Source organism: Neospora caninum, chromosome Ia, assembly GCF_000208865.1.
Source record: "Neospora caninum Liverpool complete genome, chromosome Ia".
In the NCBI taxonomy this organism is placed as follows: Eukaryota; Apicomplexa; class Conoidasida; order Eucoccidiorida; family Sarcocystidae; genus Neospora; species Neospora caninum.
The window spans coordinates 269,439-286,440 of NC_018385.1; the positions used below are offsets into that span (position 1 = coordinate 269,439).

Sequence of the window (17,002 nt, forward strand, 5' to 3'; positions counted from 1 at the left end):
GTGAACGAGACGCTGGCGTTCCACGAGGCACACATCACCCTGAACCAATCCCTAAAAGCCGCGCTCCGATAGACGCGCGCGACGCACATCTACGCATTCTCGGATCGCGGAGACGACGCATTCGTCGTCTCCGAGGCAGCCACCAAACCGACGCCTTTTTTCACCGCTTTGTGCTGCTTCCCCTGTTTGCGAAACTGTGTCACGTGCACAGGTGTCGCTGTCTGCCGCTGCGAGGGGCCGCCCTAGAACAATTCAATCGCTGTCGGTTCGTGCAAGCTGCGCAACAGAGTGTTTCGTCGTTCGAGCCCTTGCTGCATGCTCGTGTACTTGGGGAGGCTTTCCAGTTCCTTCGGTTCAGTCATGTCGGCCTTAACCGCGTAGACGTCGACTGCAACCTTTCCGTCAGAGGTAATGAACGGCGAAGCCGGCAGGAAGCTCGCCAAGGGCTGAGGGTAAGACGCGTCCTCCGACAGTGAAATGGCGATAGTCGAGTGCGAAGGCATGGAGTAAAACGAAACAATGTGCTCGTCAAGAACTTGTTCTCGCTCCTCCAGAACGCGCGGCGCCAAGTCCACTTCGGCCTCCTCCAGACTCTCCTCAGCGGCAGGGACTGACTCGGACTGCTGAGTTCCGGTGGGGTGAGAACCCTTCTGGACAAAGCACGCAGAGACCGCAGACCGAAGAAATTTTCAACCCGCAGCGACCGCAGATGGCCAATGCACACTTCCAGTAAAAAACACACTTTGAAACCGAGATCGACGCGCGGGTTTACTACCCATCTGCATGCAGGTTATTTGCCGATCTGGAGGTATCTCAGGTGTGTACCGAAAGACTTTCTGCATGCACGACTCCGCGGTCGCGCTGGCAAAAAGAAAAAACCAGGTGTTCGTGCACGCATGGAGCTCTTGAAACCGCACGTCACGCAAAAACGAAAAGAGGCATACGGGACAAGAAAGGTGTCTCTACAAATGTGTACGACTGTCCTCTTTCTGCACGAGCTCCGCTGCCTCTTCCCAGGAGGCTGCATGTGTGTGTGCGCTTGTCTATAGGTATTAATGATGCGCATAGATATTATATATATATATATATATGAGCATGTGTGTGCTTGTATATAGATATTAATGATGTGCGTAGAGATGAGAACCCCCCCCGTATTATCTCCTCCCCGTACGCACACACAAAATTGAAAGGGGCGGCAGCCCCCCCCCCCCCCCCCCCCAGCGGCCCCGCCTGATTGAGATCCGTGTCAACTTACCCTCTCCGCGGCTGCGAAGTCTTCTACGTTGCCGTCCTCCTCCGCGCCGACATCTGTCGTTCCTGTGATTTCTGGTTGCATTTGCATGCCTCCCGCTGCGGCCTTGGCTTTCTCTAAATCCTCGGGTTTCACTGGAATCAGAATCGGGTTTCCTGCCGCGTCGTACTCCATGTAAGCCGGGCATGACATCTCGGGAATCATGGCGTTCGAGGGCACCCGATAGATGTCTTTGTTTCCGACGAACACCATTCTCGTCTCAGACTGCCCACCGGGGATCGACGCACCGCCCTTCCCAGAGACCCCGGCGACAGCCTCTGCAGGCAGAGACCGAAGGGAATCTTGCGCTGTCGACTGCATCGTTTCTGCAAGAAGACGGACGTTCGAGGAGGGATAAAATGCCTGTAACGGAAACGCGCACACGAGAGGGAGAGAACAGGGTATTGGCAGGCGCACGCGCAACGAAACAGTTGCTTGCCACACAAATTAGATCGGCCATCGGACACTCACGTTTCTCGGGAGATACAGCGGGCGCGAAGGACGTTGACAGAGATGCGCGAACAGCGCGTGGGGTGGCAGCCTCTTTGGACTCCGAGACACACTTTTCCGACAATCACACAACTCCCTGAAGAGAAGGAGGACCATTCACTCGCCGGCTTTTGTCTTTTTGTGGCTTGTTAGTATCTATGTCGTCAACATGTCACTGGAATACCAATAACGATGAACCTAATTTGATTAACATACGCCATAGACGATTAAGCTGCAGTATGTTCAAATTTTTGACCACGGTTTTGGTTCGGTTGGTACAGAAGATCGAACCTATGACGAATTTTAACTGAGTTAAACGGCATTTTGAGAGCTGGATACGGGTCCAGCGCAGCCTCACAGGTGTCGGTTTTCCGCGATGTGTGTGTCTAGTCACGCTGCTCCTCAACACTTCAGCGTTTCTACGGCGAAAAAGCTCCCGGCTGCATACACGTCGGGTCTTTTCCCCAGCAAAAGCGAGAACACGTCGGCGTCTAACGCGGGGACTTCATTTGGAGGAGTGCAACACAAAAAACAGCTGCACGACTGTAGCGACTTCCGCGCCGCCCACACGCACCCCGCTCAACTCTCTCTTCTCCAGCCCTCCCGTTTTCTTCTTTTCCCGCGTCAACGAATGCCTCTCTCGGGACAGCTTCGGCTGGTTCCCCTCGTTCGCTCAACCGCCCCCCACACTGACCAAAAGCACGTTTTGCGCGTGCGCAGGGCGCCGAGATGCACTGCTGAGAAAACCGTGAAAACAGCCCCTGGGAAACATCAACGAGTGTCCAGCTAAAGAGGCTCTGTCTTTACTTTCTCAGCAATGCACAAGCTGAGAACGGAAACACCAGCCGCACACAGCCGCGCAGCTAGAGACTGCGCGCAACGAGCGGTGACAAATTGCCTGTGGCAGCGGTTTGCCTGGCATCGCGGCTTTCCTTCGCGTTTTCTCGCAGCGAGGCTTACCGCTTGGGGTGTCAGGAAAGGTTTGTTGAAAAGGGGAAAGAAGCGATGGGGCCTGTTGCAGAAAGAACGAAAAATTCCGGGCAACGGGCGAAGCTGCCAGTCGAGAAAGCCGCCGGCGCGCCTGTCGATACACTCGGGATGCTGCACGTTGCTAGCTTTTACCTAAGGGACTTCTCGAGAAGCCTTTCGCGAGAAGTTGCTCCGTGAAAAGTGGGTACCTTTGAAAAATCTTGAAATACTCGCGCGAGACCTGAAATATCGAATACCATTGCTTGGAAAATACCGAAACTTTTACTTGTAACTGCTCGCTCGGACCGCGCCGATGGCTTGGCCAGCCTGCCGCACCGTGTGTTTCCCCGAGACTTCAGAGCAGCCCACCGGAGGCTGTCCTGGAGAGGCATGCAAATCCCCCTCGCGCACACAGCCTTGAACAGCCGAGCAGTGCAGTGTGTCTCTTTTCCCTGCTGTCCCGTACCAACTTCCTTTGCTTTGTTTTCGCGCCGGAGCCAGGTCAAAAACGAAGGCCGTCGAGACACCTGATGGGAGTAGGGCGGCTCCGACACAGAACGGGACACAGCTGCCTGGGATTTTCAAAAAAGTCGCCGTTACCGCTTACCGCCCCGGCTTCTCTCGGGCGACGGCTGCGGATTGCGGGGACAAAGAACAGGCGTACACACACACTGCGGTGCGCTTGGTGTCCCAGGCCTGTACCGGGGTCGTTCAGGAGGGAAAAGACCGGAACAGAAAGCCGACTCGGCCAAGGAAGAGTGGACCGGTTTTTGTGCATCGAAACGCACGTATTCATATACGCGTTCGCCCACAACCCTGTCTCCTGAGCCGTCTCGTCGGGTGAACAGGAGTCAACAACAAAGGAACCCGGTGTAACTTCATCTCAGAGAAAAACCAGAGGGGACGACCGTGAGCAAGGCATCTCGACTAGCCCTCCGATGGAACTTCTCTGCCGACGCCCGCCACCAACTCGCATCACGCGTGGGGGCAAACACGGCGGACAGAAAGGCGATCGCCCTTTTCGGCCGGCACACCAAGTGCTCCTTCCGCACACTCTATCGCAAACCATTGAGATTACGAAGTTATGGTTTTGGGCTCGTGAGCTATGATCTTTATGTTCTTAGTGCCGGCTTTGTTCTCCCGGTGCAACGGTAGACTTGTAGGGGGGACCCGAATCAATCGCGAGCGTGTGTCACTCGAGGAAGCGTCACTCTTCTCTTGGACGAGCTGCGAGCAGAGAAACCTGGGGGAAAGGTAGAGATCAGAAACCGCAGGAGAGATGTGGAGACAGACGCACGTCAGGGGAGGCTTCTGTACGGAACTTGCCGGGAAACAGCTGCAAACGTGACACTCTCGGCAGAACTCCGAGGGGGAGGACTGCGCCGGAACGGGTAATCGCTGGTTGAGGGGTAGCGGTTCCAAACACCGGTGACTACAATCACAGAATAGAACGCACTCCCGCGATAGGGACCAATTCACCGCACGACAAAACCACGCGCTTCCAACTGTCAGCAGCTTCTGCGAAGATCGTACGAAGGCAAGTTCCCTTCCCCTCAGACCTCTGCTCAATATGAGCGAGCGGGACGGAAGTGGCCAAAAAGGGCGCGACGCCAGTCGAAAGGTCTGGCTTGCAGTCGAGGAAATCTCTTGGGAAGACTCGGGAAGCGTGTGGTCAAAATCTGGAGCCTCTCCAGAGACACGATTTTCTACACGTGGACACATTCAGATAGGCCCTACCCACTGTGCGTTCTCCTCGCTGAGCCACTGGGGTCCCTCTCGCTACTTCGTTACATGAACGATGGAAGCTGCGGTGTACATTTATCCACACACACCCATACAAAACACCCATATATATATATATATATAGTATTGTCTAGGTAGATATGATTCTTTCAGGGCAAAGAAGTGCGGTAGGCTATCTTGGCGAAGGGAGAAGCCACCGAGAGTGACATTGCTCCTCTCGCCACCGTCGGGGTTCTGAGAGAGAGTCTGCCTGGGCGTAAAACGGTCCTGTCGTGGCGCGGAACGCGCGTCCAGTGAACTTGTGGCCGCGAAGAGCGGGAGAGGTGAAGAAGCAAGCGAGTGTATTGTGTACCGGGCGCCTTTTCAAGTGAAAGGAAGGGAAACACGCGACGTGCGACACGCCTGCTGCTCAGCACCTCGACAGCCCGTTCTCTGGAGGGTCTGTGAAGCGCCGACAAATCGTTTCAGGAGAAATCGCCGACAGCGAACGGAAGCCGAGGCACGCAAACGCCTCGAAACAGAAGGGAAAGACATATACGCCCTAGGGAAAACGCCGAGTCAGGGTGGGGCAGACACGTAGCCTGTCTCTTTGGGTGTACGTACAGTCCCCAAAAGAGAGGATTGACAGCCAGCTCGCAGCAAAAATGAGCCGAGACCGCCCCTTGAGTTTCTCTCAGCACGTCCGCTCCATGACGAAAGCAAAAAACTGGCAAACACTGCGTGTCTTGGCGAAGTCGCGCCCCACGCTGTCTTTCGACAGGTTCCCTCCGGAGTCTCAGAAAATCTGTGCGACACGAACCTGAACTTGAAGCCCATGGACTTGTGCGCATTTCCTTCTCTGCTCCCTCCATCCCTGATACCCTGGTTTCCGTAACCTCGCAGCCTCGCCTCGTCTCTCGCAGTGCGCCGGTATCTTTGCACCATTTCTGTCACTCGATCTGTTTCTGTCACTCGATCTGGAGGACCGTTTCCGCCTTCATCTCCCGTGCTCGTCTCTCTCTGCACGCCCTCCTCTCCACTCACTTCTGCCCGCCTGGCGCATCCGCTTCACCTTCCTCTTGCTCGCCTTCCTCCATTTCCGCATCGACAACCTCAATCTCCACCTCGTACGCTCTCGCTCGCGCGTGTGCCTTTCTCAGGTGAACTTGGCACGTCAGACTCAGACCCGGTGTTAGTTCCATCGCCTGCGGGAGGAGAACGACAGTTTGCTTCCAGTGCGTCTCGTCGCTGAAGGGCCCTGTGTCGAGCAGCACGCCTTCGTCTCTCCGAACCGCGCAGGCCTCCTCCCTGTTCCCTTCGCCCTTTCCAGCGCCGTTCTCTTCCCGTCTGTTTTCTGCGGTCCTCTCTACGGCCTTAGCCCCCACGCGTGTCTTCTCACCCTCGGTTGCCTCCGCACCTCCCGCCTCTCTTCGCCTCTCTGCCTCCACGGAAAAGGCCTGGCGGCACTTTCGCAAAACCGTCGAGCACTCCGCGCACTCTGGACGTGCTTCGCCGCTCGTCGCGCTCCCGTTCGTCCTCGCCTCTTGGCCGTCTGCCTCGCTCTCTTCCGCTGCAGCTTCGCCTCGCCCTCCGAGCGTTTCCCCTCCCGCTTCGCACTGAGGGAAGAGACACTCGAACCAGATGGCGAATGCATGCACGGGGGTCTGGCGGGTGGCTGTCAGGCGCGCGTCGAGGACCATCGCCTGGAGCGCGGCGACGGGAAGCTCCGCGAGATCCCAGTCGAAGAGCAGCGCAGGAGCACTGGCTGCGCACTGCGAAGGCTTCAGCTGCACCAACAGCGGCTGCTTGCCTGCCTGCATCTGCGCGAGGAGTCGCTGCTGGAGCGGCGTGAAATTGAAGCCGTGGAAATCCGTGAAGCACTGCAAACGACTCGCCCAATACTCGGAGCAGTCCGCGAGGGCGAGGCGGAGCCGGGCACGCGAGGGGAAGAGGCGTCCGCCCGGACGCAGAAAGACGTCCCGCGCCTTCAACACCGAGTCCAGCATGCCTTCGTGCAGCAGGTAAAACCCCATCCATTCGGAGACAATTGCGTCGACGAAGCGACAGGCGCTGTCCTTTCCATTCTCACACAGCCCGCTTGCCTCCATCTCCTCAAGGAACGCGCGGACGCCGTCTCTGGCCATCAACGCTTCCAAGTCGCTCAACGCCTCCTCGTTTGGTTCCTTCTTCGCGTCCTGGACCTGTCCTTCTTCCCGGCTCGTCGCGTGCTTGGCTCCAGTCTTTGCCTTTTCTCTGTCTGACGCTGCGGGCCTCGGCCCGCGAGCGTCCGCGTGAAGCTGCTTCAGCGCTCGGAACATTCGGGCTGCATCGATCAGTTCCTCGACAGTCGCGTGGACGGGGAGGACGACGGACTGCAAATTGTTCACCTCCACGATCTCCTGGAGCAGCCAAAACGCGTCGCTCGGCTCCAACGCATACACGCGCTTCGCGCCGCCGTCGCGAGCGGCAAAGAGCGAAAGGATGCCGCTCCCGGCTCCCACGTCCATCACCACTGCATTCCGCAAAACGCGCCTGTTTTCCGCGATCGCCCGATGATACGCCGAAGTTCGCGGCCCGTCGCGCAGCATGTAACTGTGCACCGAGGGATCTCCGTAACTCGAGTAGTAGGCACAAGATGCAGAAGACGAGGAAGCGGAGACGGGAGATGGGGACTGCGTGGAGGAGGACAGAGAGGGTGAGGGGTTCGAAGAAGAGGCCCCGCCGGAGGCCTCAGAGAGCGAGGAAGTTGCGGGCTCTCTCGCGGACTCATCTCGCTCACTTTGCGACACACTCGTCGCAGACGAAGACGGGCACGAAGGATGGGAAGGTGTGGCGGAGAAGGAAGGCGAAGAGCCACAGTTGCTCTCGTCTCCAAGTGAACGGCTTTCCTCCATACTGGCGATACCCTAGAGAACAACGAAGTACACCTTAGGGAGACTTCCGTTTTTTCCTGTATACAAGTATTCCGTCCGGTCGGGCCACCTGCGTTTTCCTGAACGTTTCGCGGGCCTCAAAGCTCGCGGCTTATGTGGTTCTTCCGTAGAGAGAAAAACCCGCCGATTTGTACACAGCCTCGCGCTTTCTTCTCTAATCGCTTCGTGTGACCTGTCCTTGCCCCTCACATGCACTGCCCGCCTCAAACTTCCAGCGTGTGTGCGTTTCGCCGCAGCTCCAGCAAATGAGGGCGCGCGAACTCTTTGGAGAAAACGCGGGACAAAAGAGCGACAAATCCAGAAACGCCTGCTCCAGAACTCCAAGCCTGTCTCACAAACAACTCTTTTGCGGAAATTCCTGCTCGCGCGAGAAGCCTCGTCGCGGCCACCCGACGCCGCCGGCCCGACAGCAAAAGGGAAAAGCACGAACGGCCGGAGGCTCTAGGCCTTCTCTTTGAGCAGAGACAGTGCAAGAAGACAGTGCAGAGACGGAAAAAGTCAAGACACCAAAGAACAGAAGAAATGTCGGCGCCTTCCGCGGGAATCTTTTCGCCGTCGCGAGGGCTGCATGCGCGCCAGATGCGTGCACGCGTTCGCAAGTGTCGGTACACCCGAGACTCTGTGCTGTAAAGATCTGGAGGCACTCAAGACCTCAGACGCGCACAGTTCGCTGAAAACTGGAGTTTTTCGCTTTGGAAACGGCGCGTGAATTCCTCGCCGCACGGAACAGCTGCTGCCTAGAGGGTTCCTCTGTCTGTCGGAGACTTGCGTCGAAGAACGGCCCGCGAAAACGGCGACTGTGTCTCTTTGCCCCCACCAACACGGTCAACACGTTTACGGCGACACGATCCGTTCTGAATGTTTGAAACTCCAGGCGTTGTCGAATGGACTTTCTGACTCTTGCCATGCTAAGTAATTTTTATGCTATGGGGCCCAATAAAAACTCGAGGTTTTAGCGGAAGGGTAAAGTCTAGAATCTGCTCCAATCCCGCTCTGTAGCCATGCACACAGGACACACAATCACACACGCTGGGACAGAAGGAAATGTGCGGCGCTCGGGGTGATACAAAAGACGGAAAAAGGCCGTTCGGCCGTTAAGCGCAGCTGCGACAGCGTAGAGTGAAACTCTGTCAGAAGAGTTGGGCATGCCGTTCCCTGCTTGTTTTGAGTCATTAACCAGGCTCGAGGCGACAGCCCAGCGCCTCCGCTAGTGCCGACTTGCGAAGCACAGACGGCTGCGTGCCTCGAGAACGCAGATCGACCGAACCGCATACTGCTTTGCGTTCCTCTTTTTTAGCACATGAGCATGGGTCTTCTTTCCCAAAACGGATTCCCAGGAGATCCACACAGCGCAAGATTTCTCGCTTCGCATTGTCGTTCTGCAGAAGGCTGGTCGCCTGTACCTACAGAAATCTCCGCGAAATCACAGCCGGAGGCTTCCAGGTAGATCTTTCCGGAGATAGGGAAGAGCGAATCTAAATTTTGCCCCATGAGAGCAACTGCCAGCGGCACGGGAAAATGCCGGCTGATCCCCAGGGGTCCTGAGAAGCAAAGGCGAAAACGCTCCTGAAAACGAGCTGTTGACCCGCGCACAGTGATGTCCATGCACTAACGCGGAGTGCGCGATACGTTTCCGTTGTGCGGTGGTGCTATGGTCGTGTGTGTCGCGCCTCGAAACGGCAGAGACTGCGACAGAAGCCGAAGGAGAAAAAACAAACTGGCTGCAGACACACACCGCCCGCAGCAGGGCGGGAGCTCCAGATTGGTCTCGAGAAAAAAGTAAGGAAAGGGTTAGGACGAAAATCAAAATTACGCAGGACAGGAGACGGAAAAACCCGAGAACAAACCAATGACGCAAACCGACACGAAAGAGAGAGACGAGCAATGGCCCCTTGGTTGTGCCGCTTCGCTTCTCCTCTCTTTCTGTCCCTTCGCTTCGTCCTCCTCGGGCTTGGGAAACTAGCGCGAGCCGAGTCGCAGCGTGCGATCAAAAACTTTATTCTTGACTGCGTCGACGTATTTCTTCTTCACGCGACCGTCCAAGCCCCGCACACTGTCTCCTGCGGTCCCGACGATGAACGCCACCGCGCTGGCCTTCACACAGACGGAGGCGAGAAACTCTCTCCCGTCTCGTCTCTCCCCTCGCGGTGTCGGGACGCCCGAGGACGCCCCCGGCGAGCTCGCCCGCGTCTCCAGCCCCTGCTCCGAAAGCCACTTTCGTCCTTTGTCGGCCGTTCCTCTTCGCGCCTTCGCTTGCCTGTGCTCCGCTGAAACGACAGAGCTGTGCGCTGCGGCAAAGACTGTTGTTGTATGTCTGTACACGACGGCTTCCTCGAGCACGATCCGCGAGACCGTGCGTCGCCACTGGAACCTACGCATGCGCAGGTCGCCTCCGGTTCCATTCCTTCTCTGCTGAGGCGCGGGGCCGGAAGCGCGTTGCCAGGCAGCTGTTTGTACACCCGCGCCCCGCTCACACTTTCCACTGTACGTACACCCCACTGGGGGCGGTCCAGGGGGTGGGGAATCGCTCGCTGCTGGCGACGATTCCCTTGCGCGTCGTCTCACGTCTCTGTCTTCGCTCCCGACCCGTGGCGGCGGTGGCGAACCGACAGTTCCCGTAGACTGGAGTGGATTCCTTCCTGCGAGAAAAAGGGGACCGACTGTGCCTGGGAGGTTTCCACCGTCGGTTTCTCCGGCGGCCGCTCGCTCCTGCATGCGCTGGAAAAATGGCAAAGGCAACGACCGCCGAGACACGTGGCGTCTGTCTATACACCGGACGAAGCGGCCTTCGACCGCGCCGCCCTGCGCGAGCACGAGCGCAATGCGTTTCCCCAGACACCCGCCTAAAATCATGCGAAGAAGACCGTCTTTCTCGTACGGCTGTCGATACTTCCTTCTCTCTCTTCTTGCCTCACGGGGCCTTGGCCGGAACAGATGCGCGATCATTCTGTCGCGCTCTGCGCGGGTTCGAACGCAGTCCCCAGACTCCGGAGACGTGCCTGCAGAAGGCTGGAAATCTGCAAGCGCGGAGCTGCACAACAGGTCAGCTAGGCAGGAAGACGCAGGAAGAAGCTCAAGAGAGTGAGCGTCCGGAAACACTGGCGGCAGGTGGGCAGAGACAGAGGCGTCAGCGGAGCGAGGAGACCGAGGCACAGGACGAGGCAGAGAGGAAAGCCGAGCAGGTGAGGGAAAGAGAGACAGGAGAGGTGACGAAGGCCGATGGTCGGCATCGCAGAAAACCCTAGTCGCGGAAAAGGGAGGGAAAGCAGCGAGCGCCGCGACAGACGATGCAGCGACAGCCACGTCGCTTCCGACGGCCGTCTCGACTCTGCGGAGTTTGGCTTCCTCCACACCCCTCGGGGGCTCCTCGTTCTTGCCCCATCTCGCTCCCTCCGTCGCTTCGCCTCCTGGCCTCTCCTCTTCGCCTCCTGGCCTCTCCTCTTTGCCTCCTCGTCTCTGCAGAAAAAGAGCCGAAGAAGAGAGATCGGAACCTCGACCGGGGCAGAGCGAGGCAGGAAGAGGGTAGAAATCGGCATCGAAACAGTCTGCTTCTCCCACTTCCTCGCGTCCACAGTCTGCTGTCTCGGCGTGTGCGCTGCGCGCTTCTTCGCCTTCCCTTTTGCCTCCGGTTGTGTCTCCGTTGTCGTCTCCGCGCCTGTCTCCCTCGGAGCGGGCGCGAGGAGACAGGGCCGTCGCCGGTGGACCGCCTGCAATCGCTGGAAAGAGAGGACGCATTTCCCCTTCACAGCGAAGACGACAGCCACGACGACAGCGCGTGAAGCTCGCACTGGACACCTGTCTCTGGGAAGGCGAGAAAAAAGACCGAAAACCAGGAGACAGCTGCGGGTATCTCCCGTCTCCACCAGGCTGGAGCCGCAGCTGCGTCGCGCTTCAGCCCACCGAGCCCCGCCGAAAGCGCCTAAACGAAGCCGAAATGAAAAGAAACACGAGGCAAAAAGACCAGGTTTTCGCGCCGTCTCCAGACCACAGTGCGGCCTCGTGACACGTGCGGCGGCTGTCTCCGCGCACAGCTGAGAGCCGGAGAATGGGATAGAAGTGAGATGGCGAGCGACCGACCAGTTCTCGCGAGAAACGACCGCGAACAAAACTTCCTCCCCTTGTTCTTTGTCCTGTGTTTTCTCTCTTCTCTCTCGATATCGAGCGGTATCTCGAGCAGTAGCCCGCGAGTCCCCGAGCTCCTGGTCGCAGATGAAACAGCGCCTTCGTCTCTCCGAGCCCAGCGAGAGAGCGGCTGTTTCCGAGTTTCCTTTCCTCAAAAACAGATGACCCGGAAGGACTACGCGACGAGGAGTTCCCAGCATTCAGGCCAGAAAAACGTGTCGGGGCTTCTCTTCGGGTGTCCAGACACCGCCAGGGGACGGTTTCTCGGCCACCTGGCGCATGCAGAGAGACAAGAAGAGACGGCGGTGAAAAGTTGCAGGAGTGCTAGAGTCGCTGCGGAAAAAAACTGTTTTCTCTGTGACTTCCAGACTTTTCCCCCTTTTTTCACTTGCATCTGCCCGCATCCTCAGTTCATCTTTCGCCGTTCTCGGGAAGCAAGGGGTTTTATCGCATGCGCTGCGGTCCTGCACACCTTTCCACGCGGAGCGGAGGGAGTGTGTGTGTCTCTCGCGTGTCTTTTCAGCACATTCGCTCTCTTTTTTTCGACTGGCCAGGCACTCGAAACGGTCCACTGTTCAGAGGAACATCACGAATCGAGCAGGTTCACGCACACGCACTCGCACTCTTTTTCCCCTGCCTTTTTCGCGCATGCTTCGCTTGGAAGAGTGCGCCGTCGAATCTCCCCCTCTCCACCCCCGTCGCGGCTCCTGTCTCTCGCCCCAGTTTCTCCCCCTCCTCAGTTCTAACCTTCGTCTCCGAATCCCTTTTTAACTCCTGGCTTTCTCTCTCCAGTTCTGTTCCCCGCCTCCCTCTTCGACGTGTCTCCTGCTCACCCTCCCTCTGCTCCACCCTCCCTCTGCTCCACCCTCCCTCTGCTCCACCCTCCCTCTGCTCCACCCTCCCTCTGCTCCACCCTCCCTCTGCTCCACCCTCCCTCTGCTCCACCCTCCCTCTGCTCCACCCTCCTTCTGCTCCACCCTCCCTCTGCTCCACCCTCCCTCTGCTCTACCCTCCCTCTGCTCCACCCTCTGCTCCACCCTCTCCTCCACCCTCTCCTTCTCCCTCTTCTTCCTCTTCTTCTTCCTCTTCTTCTCCCTCTCCTCCCACCGCGCACCGTGGCCACGCAGAGCGTCTCTGTCTCTCTCCCTCTCTGTCTCTCCGTCTCTTTCCCTCTCCGTCTCTCTGTCTCTTTGTCTCTCTCCGTCTCTCTGTCTCTTTGTCTCTCTTCTCCTCGCTCGCCGCGATGCCTCGCGAGTCCCCCGCTGGTTTGTCTCGTCAGTTGCTGTCGTCGCCGGTCGCGCAGGACTCTCCGGCGCACGGCGCGGCTCTCCCGTCTCTGAATGCGCTGCAGGTGGTTCGGTTCCACCCCGTGGTTCACGACGCGGATCTGTTCAGTCCATCTGAGGAGGAGGCCTTCTCGCCGCTGTTTTGCCACCATTTCTTCAAAGAGAGCGAGAGCGTCTCGGGCTTCGACGAACTCGCCATCGACATCTTTTTCGCGCCCGACACCTTCGACGCGTACATCTGCGTCAAGGGCGTGATCTCCCCGAAAGCACGAGACCCGTCCGCAGTCCACAGCGCACTCCGGCGGGATCTCTTCGAGTCGGTGCGCTTCCCAGGCGGCCTCGCAACCTCCGCGGAAGACTTCCTCGCGAGCGTCAAGAAGAACCGCGCTCTGTTCTCGCCGCCGGGACGCGTCGTCGCCGAGCGGCTCCTGAGCACGCGGCGCGTCGCGAACCGCGAAACGCGCGAGCGGAAAACGCCTGCGAGAACTGAACGCGATGCGGCGCCCGCGACCGAAGAGGCGGACGCGAACTCGGAAGTCGAGGAGGCGGTAAAGCTGCAGCTGCGCGAGTGTTCGTTCGACGTCGAAGAGGCGGACCCCTTCTTGCTTCTCCATCGCCGAGTCGAGTGGTTTCTTCACTGGTTTATCGAGAGCGCGAGCGCCATCCACACCGACAGCCAGTGGCGCGTGATTCTTCCCTACTTGGTGACGGAACGGCGGCGGGCCCGGGCACCCGAGACCCGCCCTCAGGACGGCGCGGAGGTCGGCGCCGAGAGGAAAAAGACAAAGTCGCCGCGGGAAAAACGCCTGGGAAGAAAACCCGAGGAGACCGACGACTCGCGCAGAGACCCGCAGCCACACCACCTCCACGTCGGCCTCTCTCAGAAAGCCGGGTAAACACACGAACGCGCAAAAAAAGAGGCACGGCGCAAATGTAGAACCACACGAACTTCACCTCTGCGCATGCACAAGCACGGAACGCCAGAGAGAGAGAGAATGAAGAAGGGTGCTTTCTCTCGACGTCGAGAGAGAGGCACGCGCGTCGCCTCAGAGTGGCGTGTTCGTCGAGTTAAGGTAACCCCCAAAGATGGATGATACAGAGAGTCCGATGTGGAAGACAAAACACACGCAAATAGGCACCAGCGCGTGGCCACACAGCTGCCGTACACTTGAGCCTGTGAAGCTTTCTGTTCGGCGGCGCTCTCCCACAAGTGCAGGTCCGGGTGGGTGAAGCGTTTCGTGTCTCAACTAGAGTGATCGCGGAACCGTATAGCGGTGGAACTTCCGCCACGCAGGATAAGAGAGAGTTGGGTTGCGTTCAAACGGCTTTTTGCTTCGAGCTCGCCCTGTCGCCTCTCCCGGGGGCAGTGTCGGGAGATTTCCCCACGCGGAGCACTCTTCATGCGTTCGCTTTCCCACGTTTTGGGCTTTTTCTGGCAGCGAAAAATGCGCAGAAGTCGCGCAGAGGTTTGAGAAGCACTGGGCGGCGGAACACGCTGCGCGCTCCCAGCCTCAAGGCGGCGGCGCGAGCGGGGGGGTGGGGCCGGACGAGAGAGACGAGGAGAAAAGTTCAAGGAGACGGGCGTCCACGAGCGAGGCGGGCGACGGCGCAAAGAAACAGAAAGTGTGCGCCGGGGCCCTCGCGGAGACCCGCGAAGACGGCTTCAGCGTCCTGCCGGTCTTCGCAGTGTATGGACAGCCGGAGTCGGCCGGGGAGTTGAAACGGGAGAACTGCACCAACGGGGCGCGGAAAGAAGGGCATGCGCAAGGGTGTCCGCGAAAGGCGAAGGCAGGCGAGGACGGAGAAGAGTTGCATGCGGAGAAGAGAGAGGAGGCGCCGGCGCGCACGAAGAAGGAAGTCCGAGCTGAACCTGTGCGCTACCACCTCGCGGGGATCGCCACTACGTACACCTTCTACGCAGTCACAGGCTTCAGGAGGCGAATCAGTCAGTTCATGGTGTTTCCCCACGTTCAGCGACAAGGTACGTGGACGGCGGAAGCGAAACGGCCTGGAGCGTGGACTCCGACGAGCGCACGGTGCACGGAACGAATCTCGGGTCGGTCCCTTCGAGACAGATGCATGCGTGTGTCGATCATGTGGATATATGCAAGCAGCTCTGGATCGAAGCCATCGCACGTCGCAAACGTTCTTCGATCTACAGTCCTGTGTAGTCAAAGATATATATATATATATATTATATGTAGAGAGAGAGAAATGTGGATTTTTTCATGTTTGTGGATGTAGATGAGGAGAGACGTCTCGACACACGCATGGGTCTAGGGGTGAATGTGTTTAATAACGAGAAGAAAAGGAGGCAGTTTTGGTCCTATTGGTGGTTTTCGAGGGAGTTGTGCGGCGGATCTTGCGTTCGCTCAAAAACGGACGTTCTCCGATTCGTGGTGGCCTACCCCGCAGTGCCGCGTTTCGTTCACGAATATTACGCATCTCGCCCTCTTCTCTCTCTTCTTTCTTTGTGTTTCTTTTTCGTTCTCGTTCTCTATCTTCCCCATTTTCGCCGTAGAGGTGACGCCTGTGCGGCGGTGTGCCTCATCGAAAAAAGCGGTCGCTGACTGTGTTCTCTCAGGCGTCGGCATGACCATCCTCGAGCATGTGTACTGCGACGCCATTCTGGATCCTTGCGTCATCGAGGCAAGTCTAACAAAACCGAAGAACGAGGACAAAAGAAAAACGATCCAAAGGGACTGTTCCGTGTTTCTGTCTCGATTTTGTGGGGTTTTCTCTTTCGCTTCGTCGCCCGTCTCCTGGTGCCTGTCCCAGCCCTCGCGGAGTGTCCGTACAGCTCGAGAGGAACTACACACAGTCCCTTTAGTCTCTCTGCCTTCCCTTCTCTCTTATTTCCCCTGTCTTCCTCTCGGTGTCGGGGTCTGTTCCTACGTGTTTATCGTGGTGTCTCTTCCTTCTCTTTCCCGTCCTTTTCGTGAGCGTTTCTTTTCCTCCCTTTGTGTCCGTTCTTCTTTTCGTTCCCTCTGTCTTTTCCTTTGACCCTCGCCGTGTCTCTGCGTCGAGGAAGCCGCGTTCTGCTTTCGTTTTTTGGACAGTTCACAGTGGAAGATCCCGCGTCGTCGTTCTCGCAACTCCGCGACGTCGCCTCTCTCAAGTTGTTGATAGATCTGGGCGTGCTGCCCCGTGCGCTCCTTTATCCGCCTGCGGCCGAGGAAACCCAGGAGGAAGAGGAGAGAAGAAAGATGCTCATTTGCCCCCAACGACTCACGAAGCTCGTCAAGGAAACGACGAAGCAGGCCACGAGGTACGCGAAAAACAAGAAATAAGGAAAGAGAAAGACTCCAGTCCGCTAAAGCAAAAACGCCGCCTCTTTGTGATTTCGTGTCTCCGCGGCGGTGGACGCTCCATGCGGCCGTTGACCGTTGAGATCGCCTGTACGCGTTCTCCGTGAGCTTTTTCGCGCAACGCTCTCCGCCCTGTCACCCTCTCGCCCTGTCTGGGGCATGTGGAAATAGTCTCTGAACACCGAGGGTAGGCTGTCCCTCGACTCCAGTCCTGCTGTCTCGTTTCTCTCGGGGTTTTTCTTTTTTTCCGCAAAGCGAAGTCTGTTTCTTCGCTTCGTCCAGCGTCCCGGTTTTTCGGTGCCTTGCGGTGTATGGACACCTCGCAGAATGTCGGAGATCCTCCAACTGGGCCAGCAGCTACCCCACCCTCTCCCGCCCCCACCTCTCGACTCCGAGGACCTCGAACACCGCCGAGACTGGCGACGGGCTCTCCACAATGCTCCGCAAGACGCGTCCTCTTCTGCGTCTTCGCCGCGCTCTGCGAATCTCAGCCGCCCAGGGGGAGCACGAGAAGGAGAAGCGAAGCCCGAGGAGAAGTCTGGCTTTCTGCCCTGTCCAGGCGCCTCGCCTGCGGGCTCCGGGAAGAAAGGAGGGGAGGCGCAGAGTCGCGCAGGGGAAGACGACTGTTGCAAAGAAATCCGCGTAAAAGTGAAGCGCCGACTCAAGAGAGAAAATCTGCACTGGCTAGTCGACATCCCCGTCGCCCAACAGAAGGCGGAACTGCAGCAGCTCTGGCTCCAGCTGTACGTGAAGTATTACCGGTAAGCCGGCGAGAGCCCCCAGGAGGGATCTCGGAGACGAGGAGCGGGGAAGGAAAGGGTAAAGAAGACGACGCGAAAAGGCGCACACATCCAATCCTCGAAGGACATATACGCATACAAT

General features: G+C 58.1%; 4 protein-coding genes across 4 annotated transcripts; 1 reads left to right on the top strand and 3 right to left on the bottom strand.

The window, feature by feature from the left end:
- Positions 1 to 242: 242 nt before the first annotated feature.
- NCLIV_000300 (conserved hypothetical protein) lies at positions 243 to 1,612 on the bottom strand (the record flags this gene model as incomplete). Its single annotated transcript, XM_003879518.1, has 2 exons — positions 243 to 650; positions 1,256 to 1,612. 2 exons carry the CDS (start codon positions 1,610 to 1,612, stop codon positions 243 to 245), a joined length of 765 nt encoding a protein of 254 aa, XP_003879567.1.
- Positions 1,613 to 5,511: 3,899 nt separating this feature from the next.
- NCLIV_000310 (putative arginine N-methyltransferase) lies at positions 5,512 to 7,365 on the bottom strand (the record flags this gene model as incomplete). Its single annotated transcript, XM_003879519.1, has 1 exon — positions 5,512 to 7,365. One exon carries the CDS (start codon positions 7,363 to 7,365, stop codon positions 5,512 to 5,514), a length of 1,854 nt encoding a protein of 617 aa, XP_003879568.1.
- A 1,998-nt stretch (positions 7,366 to 9,363) lies between these two features.
- Positions 9,364 to 11,139, bottom strand: NCLIV_000320 (hypothetical protein; the record flags this gene model as incomplete). Its single annotated transcript, XM_003879520.1, has 1 exon — positions 9,364 to 11,139. One exon carries the CDS (start codon positions 11,137 to 11,139, stop codon positions 9,364 to 9,366), a length of 1,776 nt encoding a protein of 591 aa, XP_003879569.1.
- A 1,630-nt stretch (positions 11,140 to 12,769) lies between these two features.
- NCLIV_000330 (conserved hypothetical protein) lies at positions 12,770 to 16,885 on the top strand (the record flags this gene model as incomplete). The annotated part of the gene is made up of 4 exons (XM_003879521.1): positions 12,770 to 13,704; positions 14,252 to 14,793; positions 15,879 to 16,080; positions 16,447 to 16,885. The coding sequence occupies 4 exons, from the start codon at positions 12,770 to 12,772 to the stop codon at positions 16,883 to 16,885; spliced, it is 2,118 nt and encodes a 705-aa protein (XP_003879570.1).
- Between the last annotated feature and the right edge of the window lie 117 nt (positions 16,886 to 17,002).